Here is an 11,270-nt window from a genome sequence, read left to right on the forward strand (position 1 = left end):
TGCCCCTAGCAAAACCTCAAAGGCCAGAGTAAAGGTGAAAATATATTTTCTAATTTATAAAGGGTCAAAACAATGTCATCTTATAACTCTTCCAATTCATCTAGATTTAAGGACTTTTGACACAACAATAGGAAGAACTTAGACAAGTGCATTAGTGACACTTCAATCCAGAAATTTTCTTATCAATTACATTTACACACCCTCCAATATTAGAGAATAACCTTTCTGGTATATTTATATCTTTAAGAAACAATTAAAAAAAACATAAATCAAATAATATAATACACAAGAAACAAAGAAAATAATAGAAAATATAATTGAATTAAACATTCATTTATGGAATAATCACATAAACGATTAATTATAACAAGTAATCAATCATAATACCAACTCAAGTTGTACAAACTGTAACATATTGCTTACGGAAAATCGAAACAATCAAGGGTAAAGTTGTAAATTTCAAACATCGTGATCGCGAACACATTCTGAGGGCATTGTCGGATACCTCTTGCGGTCGGTGCAGTAGTTGTATATCGTGTACTTCTGACGCACCCATTGGAGACGACGGTACTGAAAGGAATCAAGGTCTTGAAACTCCTTCTGGTCCCACCAACGTGCACCTTGAGTGGCGCAAAACTTAGCCTCCACCGAAGCCTCGCACCCATCAACATGAAAGCTCTTGTAGGCTGCGACAAAAGGGGCTTTAGACCAGTCGGTTTTCTCTATGCCACCCCTAGTGGCCCAATCATCGGCATTCCAAAGACTTGAGTAGATCTTCATGGGCTGATTGAACGGGAATCTTACACCAAGGTCCTTGGAATTCTTGAAAACCCTGATTGGCACATCATCTACAAAGAATCTACATTTCATGCAGGCCATGAATTATTTTGGATTAGGTAACAACCATTTTCTGGGATACAATAAAGGTTTCAACTTAGTCATTTATTCAATCCAATATATATACATATTATAGACCCTTAAAGTGAGCCAGGATTAAAGGGTACCTAAAATGTAAGCATTGTACTAAAAACACACTTCTAAATACATTGTGATTTCAAGATTTAAGACATTGTAGTCACCTCCATAGGCATCTTAGATAAAACAATTAAAACATCATAGACCAAGATCAAAAGTTTTATAAAAAATATACTATATATTAGCTCAATAACTTCACATTTTTTAAACACTTTTTTTATGTACATGCAAAACATTATGAATAAAACTCTACACAAAGAAAGGAGATAGAGAAACTTACATAATGACATAAAGATTCCAAAGAATTGAGTAAGAATGGAAACCAACTGTAGGATCAAACCAAAGATAAATTCTTTGTTCTCGGTCGCCTTTTCCTCCTGTAAAGACGTTCGTTTGTAGTATGTAGGGTTGTCCCGTCCTGTTTCCCAAAAATTCGAAATCTATCTCATCGTGCTCTGAGTTTTGAGACGACAACTGCACAATATATAAAAATGTCCATCACTCTTTAGTAATCTCACATGGTCGTATATAAAGAATTATTAAAATAATGATGGTTAATTGTGCTCCAATTGAATTACATCGCAAAAGATTGTAATATGAGTCAATCATATACGGACTTGGTTTGAAAATGATGTCACATTGCTAGACAAGTAAAAATCATGACTTCTCTTTTTCCCAACAACAAACATGGATCTTTCAAGAAGATCTTACTTTTGGAAAGAAAAAAAAAAAAGTCAAAACGCTTTTATAATTGTAAGTTTTCTTTTTAGTATTGTCCAGGTAAAATTTAATGCAATGAGACAAGTCTTATAAAAAAAATTCAAATGTAAAGGTATTTGGAAAGTATTTTTTCATCATTTACTATCACATTACAACATCATCAAGTTGAAATCATTGTTTGTTTGTAATTAAATTATTTTAAATTTATGATATATATATATATATATATATATATATATATATATATATATATATATATATATATATATATATATATATATATATATATATATATATATATATAACTTTTGAAAATGAATTTTAATTATTTATATTCTTGTATTTTTAATATGTCTAACCACCTAAGCAATTTTTTGGGCAATATTTCTTCCAAACTTCATGTTGATTATTGTCAATTTAATTATTTTATATTTTTTTAAATTATGATATATATTTTAATGCACATTTTGGCTTCATTTAGTAAAATAGTAATTAATTTACATGAAGTTATATTCTAATTTAAAAAAAATATATAAAATAATTAAATTGACAATAAATTACGTTAAATTGGTAAGAATATTATATATATATATATAGGATTCGAGCGGGTAAGTTTTGAATCTAGTTAAATAGTTAAGTGTGTATACGAAAAAATTATTTAATATCTTGTGATCACTTTATTTATTTATATATTTATATTTATATTTACAAATAAATTTCAATTAGTTTTATCTTTTTAATATGTCTAATCATCTAACCTATTTTTTTTCTATCAATATCTCTTACAAACTACTTCATATATTGTCAATTTAATTACATTTATTTATTTATATATATATATATATATATTATTTTATTTTTCAATTATCAATGCATAACATTGTATTTAATTTTTCTTTTTGTTATGCTTTTTATTATTAATTGTTATTATTTAAATAAAATTTATAGAAGATAAGTCATTTAATATTTTATTTTTATTTTGTTATTCATATCACTTATGAAAATGTTATTATTTAGAAAGATGACAAGATTTTAGTGAATTTTAAATTATTAAAAATAAAATAATTTTGAACAAACAAATATATTGGCCCGGATCTGCCGTGGGACATATATGTCTGTCCCTTCTTCAAAAATACTAAAAAAAAATTCTCTCTTATAATGAGAATTTTGAAGACTCCAAAACAAAATCATATAAAGAATAATGACAATCAAAGTTACTTTAATTCAACTTACAAACTTAAACAAATTTATACTCTAATTGAATACCATACTATACCAATAAACTAAGTCTAACCAGCCCTAATCGTTATAAATTAATAATTAAAAAAATGAATTAACAAATAAATTAAGATGGGGTTGGGTCGGTAAAGAGAGAGAGAGACTTACATAGAAAGCGGTGACCGTGCCGGCAGAATCACCGGGAACCAGTTTGATTTGCATACTGAAGTGCCCGAACAAGTAAGAACCCTTGGACTGAAATCCAGTTCCTTTAACACAAAAAGAAAAGAAAAGAAAAGAAAATATTAAATCTATGTATCTTAAAACAGTTAATGTGCGTAATATTTTGATCGACCATGACTTACCGGTGTACTTATCCAAATAGAGTTGAATCTCAGATCCACCATTGAAGTACTTAATGTGGTCGAAAGCCCATGTCGGAACATAGTTCCGACCAAACGGAACATCCACCGCCTTCCTCGGTGGCGTCGCCATTGTAGAAGACGACGACGCCGTCAGCAGCAGTACTATCACAAGAAAACCTAGAGACATTGTAGAAGACATGGTGAAGAAGAGGGATAGAAAGAGAAATAGAAAGTGAGGATTCTGGCCTTTATGTAGTAGTGTACCAAATTTTACTTAAAAAGAGAGAATTCGGGCCTTTATCACATTTTATGACTATTCAAAACATTAACATTAGTTTTTTATTTTATTTTATTTTATTTTATTTTATTTTATCATTTTATTAAATTAAAATTCATATTAGTTTCATTTTTTTAATTTAGCATGATTACTTCAATATAAAAAATATTTATGTGAAAATTATATCCATGACCTTTTATATGTAAGCGTCAATTTTTACCTCATAAAATAAATTTAATAAAAAAAATTATAATAGTACCTTTTCAATGTTTAAAATTTTTAATAAATCACAAATAATATATTGAAATAAAAAATAAACATTTTCAATTCTACATTTTATTCACTTTCGTAAAACAACTCATATTCACATATATCTCGTCACATATTTTTCTTAATTAATCTCTTATCTTGTGACCTTACACTTTCATTTTGATTAATCAAATATTTAATTTATATTTTTTTAATATTTAACATCGTGACCTCACACTTTGGTCAACTAAATATTTGATTAATATTTTTTTAGTAATTTCAATTGTTACCGGCTTATTATTCTCAGTTAAACCACGTCCCAATCACACTTGATTAAATGGTTGTACTTGTTTTTGTTAGGTCGAAAATTTGAAACATACATATAACATATTTAATTTTATTTTTAACCGTTTTAAGTTTATGGAAGGATTAACCCTCTGATCTCAAGTATTCATTTACTATTACATATAAATCCAAATTAACCACAACTCTCAACCCGACAATTTAGATACTTTGAATTAAACATCATTAATTATATATATATATATATATATATATATATATATATATATATATATATATATATATATATATATATTTAAAAATTTAAACTTATATTGTAAAAATTGTTTCGCGTTAATCAAATTTTGTGTTAAATTTAAAATATAAAGTTTTATTAATTTAGATGGTTAAAAAGTTGTATTTATTTTGTTAGGTTGCGTTTAAAACATAAATATATCATTTTTAATTTTATTTTTACCGTTTTAAATTTATGAACGGGTCAACCCACAATCCAACCCAAATATCAATTTATTCTCACGTATATATCTAAATTAACCGTAACTCAGAAATTCAAAAACTTTAAAATTAAGTATTATTATTATTATTATTATTATTATTATTATTATTATATATATATATATATTATTTGTTTTCAAATAGTATAAATAGATGCTCAACTCATATATTATCATTATATTTTGAAAAGAATTAAAAAAATAATAATAATAAGTAATATTAAATTTCAAATTTTATTCCAGTTGGCTTTGAAACAAAAACAAAAACTATGTTATAAAAAAGTTTGGCCACCGTCTTAGACATAATTATTTGTTTATTGACCCTGCCAAAAAGAATAGAAAAAGGAAATTGATTTTTAACATCAATTAGATATTTATTTTCAGAATATTTTTTTAAGTTTCTTGAAGAAAATAATTTATGTAAGTTAAAACTAGATTTTAATTTGTAAAAAATAATATTTTAAAATAATATAAAGAATAAAGTAAATATCTTTATTATAGTTCATAATTGATACAAACTTATGACTCAATTCAAATAAATTACTACCACTTTGATGATTTATTTTTTTTATCTTATCCTTTCAAATGATAAATTAAAATAACTTTATATTTTTGAAACGCACTAAATATGAGTTGAATTAACTACATAGTCTACATTTTGATTAAAAAAATGATAAAAATAAATAAATACTATAATTTATATATTATTATTATCAATTTAATTTTGTGTGGTAGAAATCTCTTCAACTAGTTAACTCGAAAGACCAACATCTTTTTCTTTTTAAGAAACATTGCATATTGAATCAAAGTCACAAATTATGAACTTATATGGGCCACAAAAATATTAATCTAATCACGCAAAAGAGTGCAGATGTCGGTAAGTTTACACTTAACTCATACTTTATTTGATTTATAATTGTAAATAATATATATTGCGATTTTTGTTTGATAAAAAATGGTAAAACAAGTAAAAATCATATAGGTATTTTTTGTTCTATGAATAAATATTTTAAGTGGATGATGTCTAATATTAACAATTTGTTATACCTCTCATAATGAGAGATGTCTTTTTTTTTTTAAATAAAATTTTAAAAGTATTAACATATAACAATAAAATAAAAAATATTAACTTAATTTTAAAAATATTATAATATTTTAAATAATAAATTAAGTAATAAACAATAATGAACGAAATAATATTTGAATACTTTTAAGTTATTTAAATAATTCTTAGATAATAAATCACGATATATCATTTTTTTAACACAGTTAAAAGTAATTATTTTTATAATTTGTTATATATATATATATATAACTAAGTTTAAAAGTATTGATTTTAAATTAAGAAGATGTTGATTAGAAGGCTAAACTTTGATTTGATGTCATCCTATCTGGCAAATTGGGAAATATTACAGCTGTGGATATTTGAAGACCAAGTTCAAAGTACTTATCTTTCTTTCTAAATGTTTTAGATTTTAGAAAGATTTTGAGGGCCCTAGCTAATTTTATCACTTTATAATTGGATATTTATGAATGATTTTTTTCTTTATTTATTAGGTTAATTGATGAAATACATATTGTAAATAACTTCAATTTTAAAAAACATTAGAGACTAAATGATAATTCAATTAGTTTACTGAATTAAATTATGATATTTTAATTTCAAAGTAGGTTAATAAATTTAATTTAAATTTGTTATTATTTTAAATTTATAATATTAATATAGTACGAAATCATCAATTATTTTAATTTTATATAATAAAATAAAACTATCTTATAATTTTAAAAACAAGTTATTAGTTATTTAAAATAATTGAACTCATTTATTGATTTTGTAATTATTTTGTGTTTTAGTGTTATTTATCTTTTAAATTAATTTAATATTTAATTATATATATACAAATTATTATTATAAAGTAAATTTATATCATTTAAAATAAACTCTAAATTTTTCAATTTTATAATTAATTAATTATTTTAAGCAAACTTTTTATATAAATATAATGTAACTTTATATTTTAAAATATTATTTCATCTTCAATTAGTAATTAAATGATTTATTTTAAATAAATTTATTAACAATTTTTTTGGTTAATTAAAACATAGATCAAGACATAGGTCTAAAAAATATTTTCATTATATTTTATTTTCTTTGCATCTTTTTAATTTCTATCATGATATATAATCGTCCACTGTTTACTGTTCTTTTGCTTGTCTTTTCTATTGTCATCTTGTTACCGCCATCCTCTCTCAATGAAAAGCAGATTAATCTGTGTCACTGCTCTTTCTCTATCATAGTACAATTTTGACCCTTTCATTCATTTATTATCTCATTTTATTCTATTATTGAAAATATATTTTTCTATTAATTTATGTCTATATTAATTTTCAAAAAAAACTATTCTATTTAATAACTCTATAACACAAAATATTGTTGACCTCTAATAAGGCCACATACATCCTCTAGTTTCAAAATTAAAGGATAATTGTAGTTAGATGGAGTGGTTAATTAGAAGACTCTATAAGTGCATTTTAGACAAAATAAATGCATGAAATATTTTTGTTGGTTTTATGTTTTGGGTTTTGTAATTACATAAAGATCACCTGGGCACAATATATAATGTGAAGGATGGAGTGTTTAAAATGGTGAATATGTAAAATTATTATTATATTTTTTTTGATTGGCAATATTAATTGAGATTTGAAGTGGAGATAATAGTTTAAACAAAATTAATATTTTGATGAAGTTTTAGTAGAAATCAGTTTTTCAATGGACTTAATTACTAGTTTGCTAGTAAATCAAGTTTTCATTAAAGTTCTAAAATTATTTAATCTAAACATTTTAAAAGTGTTAAATTGTTAACCTTTCTATTTTTTTTTGTTGAAAAATATTTTTGGTTATTTTAAAACATCATTTACATTATTTTATGTCTAAAGCCACGTGTGTCTAAAGATAACATTTTTTTTTTAAAATCCTGTCGGATTGCCTGTTATGCATCTAATTTCATCACAATCTTTTCTTAAAATACATTTAGGCATAATCATGATTTAGATCAAATAAAAGTGAATGAGTACACACACAACCTAGTCATATGAGAGACCAGGAAGATAAATTATATTTAAAACTAAATTGAATATATATATATATATATATATATATATATATATATAATTTTGTTTTTTAAATTAAGGAGAACTAGCATAAAATCCCGCAACATGACCTCCCACTTTAACTCATAGCGCTTACCGTTTGAATTGAACCCGTGACTTTTATTGTCTTTTAAACCGGCTCTTACTACTGAGCTACCTTGGTGGGTCGATTAAAATGACAATATTAATTTGAAAAAAGAAAATGTTTGAGATTTTTTTTTGTTATCCATTTCGTCTTTTTATATTATGTGTATTTGTTATTTCTATATATTAAAAATTAATAGAAATGAGAAAACAAAATAAAACAAATGCGACTTGTAAGCAAAAAAAAAAAACAAGGAATAAGATTTTTAACAAGGAATAAAACAAATGAGAAAAGAAAATAAAACGTATTCAGGGGCTAGATTTTTAACATGTTTTTCGTCCTTTGGGATGATTTTTGTTTCATAAAGGAATAAGATTTTGTTTTCTCTAATTTTCGAGATATTGACTATAAATTCGATCTCATGTACAAACGATTATCCATGATCATAACCCTCGAGGAAGGCGGTCAACACTTTGATCTTTTAATAAAAGAGTGCAACTTATTTTTGATTAATCGGCCCTAAATCAGATTTATTGAAAGTTCGACTCAACGCAAAAACATTTGGGAGAGACTTTCAAATTTTTGCTTTGGGTTTCATATGCCATTTTCTCTATCTTTTTTTATGTTGACTCGCGGGTGTATCTGGTAGAATCGGTACATCCATGGCTTTGTCATAGCCAGGGGCGGAGCCATGTATAACTCCACCTGGGCTATAGCCCGGGGGTTTTTATATAATTTATTATATATTAATAAAATATTGGCAATGCTGAAAAAAAAAATTGGGTTAAAATTAAAAGTTCAGCCCGGGTGGATGGATGTAGTCATACATAATTATTTTTAGGGAGAGAGTAAAGGGAAGGAATCAATTATATAAGATATTTAAAAAAATAAATAAGTAAATTGAAAAAAAAACTTAATTCGAGTCGGGAGTTTTGAAAAGAAAATATTTTTAGTCCGGGTAGATTTTAAATACTGGCTCCGCACCTGGTCATAGCAATCAAGTTTCAGATCTTGGATAGGCCGTGGATGTTGATTTCAATACCTCAACCACTTGAACATTTTCTTTTTTGTTCTTAGGGTTTATCTAGTAAAATCGGTACATTCTAATCTTACCGTAGCAATCAAGACTAGAGTATGTGTGAGAGCAATTAGTGATTTTAATACTTCAACCAATATAAGAACATTTTTCAATGTTTTTTTAGAGATTTTTTGAGTTTTTTCCAGTTCTCTTTTTGGGCATATTCATTTTTTGGATTTTTTTTATCAAAGCATGAGTTTCAAACCTCTCCCTCTTTAACAAAAGTAACGATGATGCGTTCTTTCCCAATTTGGGGTTCTAGTCTCGCTTTTATGGGGTTTATTTCGATCATTTTTCTTCAAAACCTTCTATTGGGGGTTTCTCTTAGGATAATCGTCTACAAACAAAAATGAGCTTATGACCAATATCTCTTGAATTAGGTTTATTGTGAAATCCTCATTTTTTTTGAGAATATAACTTGAAAGGAAATGATGCTCTTGGCTTTTCCCCTACTTATTTCCTAAATTCCGAAACATCGGCTCTAAGATAGAATCGAGGTTTTCTTCCTTTCTCAAAAAATTTTATTTCTCTTGAGAAAGGGACTGTTTTTTTTAGACCGGGCCCACAAACATGAGGGTTTCCTACATATCTTCTTTGTTTATTTTTTTTGTAAAAGAAGAACCAGGTCTCCATAGTTCGGACTTTGAGTCTTTTGTCCACGTTGCAAGTTATACAAAACTTGGATTTAGATTATGTTGAGATAAACTTCTTTTGAGGTCGAGCTTTAAACCTTTTACAAATGCTTGATATTATACAAAATATTTTTTAAGTTTTTTGAGATTTCTTGGCGCAATAAACTCTTCGCTTTCTAGATTAGATATGCAAACTACTCATCTAGAGAAGATTTTCTTAAGTAGGAAGGGTCTTTCCCATTGATGTCGAAACTTTTCCCTAGGGTCTAGGAGTTCACGGGCTCGTTTGAAAACTTTATCACCTTCTTTAAGGTTTCTAGGTTTTACCTTTCTATTGAAGGTGTCTAACATACGTTTTGGTAGGCTTGAGTTTTGCAAAAAAACGTTTAACCTCTTGTCCTCCATTAATGTTGGTCATATCGAGATTTGAGCCACTTTACTTTTATGACATGATTCTCTAAGAGCACTCTTAGAGTTGGAATCTCAATTTAAATGGGTTTTACGATGTCCATTCCATAAACCAAAAGATAGGGAATTCGTCCGTCGATGTTCGAGCGGTTGTACGATATCCCCATAAGGCATATGACAACTTGTCGTGGTAGTCCTTATACGTGTTGATCATGTTCTTGATGATCCTGATCACATTTTTGTTTTCCTCTTCGACCACACCATTGGTTTGGGGTCTATAGGGAGATGATTTGTGATGCTCGATCTTGAATTCGTCGAGCAATTGCAACACTTTTCCTTTGAAGTATCGACCATTTTCTGAAATAAGACTGTGAGGAACTCCATATCTAGCGATGATGCTAGTTCAGATAAACTTTGCCACTTAAGATGATTTCAAGACTTTGTAAGAGGCTACTTCAATCCATTTGGTGAAGTAGTCTAAGTTGGTGTATGCTTTAAGTTAGAATAGATTTGACACTGATGACAGATCCTTACATAACTCACACATTTTTTGATAGAATCGGCGTAATCGATAGAGACGGGGGTCTGGCTATTGATGACGGCTTAGGAAAAATAGTTTGATAGAAATCTTGTTAAGGATTTAAATCACTTTCTATTCTGCACAAACCCTTGCAAACTCTTGAACGATTCAAGTGCGGAAATGTTTGCTCAGGTTTGAAGCTAAGAACCAAGAATAATAAGATAACAGAATGAAAAAGACACAACAGTTTGTTTATGGATGTTCAGAGCTAACTCTCCTACGTCACCCCTTCTTCCAACCACCGGAAGGATTCACTATACTTTTGAATCAAATATAGTTGCAGGAATAGCTCACTGTTGAACAGAACAAACTCTGTTCAACTTACAATATGATGAAGAATATCATTCAGCTAAAGCAATGCTTTGATTATAACTCTCTCTTGATTGAACACTCAGTAAAAACAAGAAAGCAGCTCGCTCAATATGACAGTTTTTATGCTTAGATTGAATACTCTGTAATTCTAGCAGTGTTCAACAAATTCTCTTATTCTTCTTCTTGCAGTTCTTCCGTTGTCCTTCAGAATCTTTAAATAAGGAGCAGGTATCAACGGTCGAATCTTTCATAATGACACGTGGCGTGCTTCCATTGGAACGCCTCCATAGTACACAATAGACTCTGAGTACTAGGATCGTGGCCGTACCAATCTGGTAGTGCGCCAAATATTCTTCTAGGATATTCCTGCAAAAACGAGTAGTGGGAAGAATATTTGCTTACGTGGCATACATACATTGGTTGC

The 11,270-nt window shown here is 27.3% G+C and overlaps 1 protein-coding gene across 1 annotated transcript; it reads right to left on the reverse strand.

The window, feature by feature from the left end:
• Positions 1-274: 274 nt before the first annotated feature.
• Positions 275-3,532, reverse strand: LOC124911957 (xyloglucan endotransglucosylase protein 2). Its single transcript, XM_047452501.1, has 4 exons — positions 3,279-3,532; positions 3,082-3,182; positions 1,256-1,449; positions 275-859 (listed from the first exon to the last, which is right to left on the reverse strand). The coding sequence occupies exons 1-4, from the start codon at positions 3,475-3,477 to the stop codon at positions 460-462; spliced, it is 894 nt and encodes a 297-aa protein (XP_047308457.1). The 5' UTR covers positions 3,478-3,532; the 3' UTR covers positions 275-459.
• Between the last annotated feature and the right edge of the window lie 7,738 nt (positions 3,533-11,270).

The sequence above is a fragment of the Impatiens glandulifera genome, chromosome 8 (genome assembly GCF_907164915.1).
Source record: "Impatiens glandulifera chromosome 8, dImpGla2.1, whole genome shotgun sequence".
Lineage (NCBI taxonomy): Eukaryota > Viridiplantae > Streptophyta > Magnoliopsida > Ericales > Balsaminaceae > Impatiens > Impatiens glandulifera.

Coding starts and splice junctions, on each gene's coding strand:
- LOC124911957 (XM_047452501.1), bottom strand. CDS start 3,477: ATGTCTTCTACAATGTCTCTAGGTTTTCTTGTGATAGTACTGCTGCTG. Junction 3,183..3,278: donor CTATTTGGATAAGTACACCG/GTAAGTCATGGT, acceptor TTTGTGTTAAAG/GAACTGGATTTCAGTCCAAG. Junction 1,450..3,081: donor GCACGGTCACCGCTTTCTAT/GTAAGTCTCTCT, acceptor TATATTGTGCAG/TTGTCGTCTCAAAACTCAGA.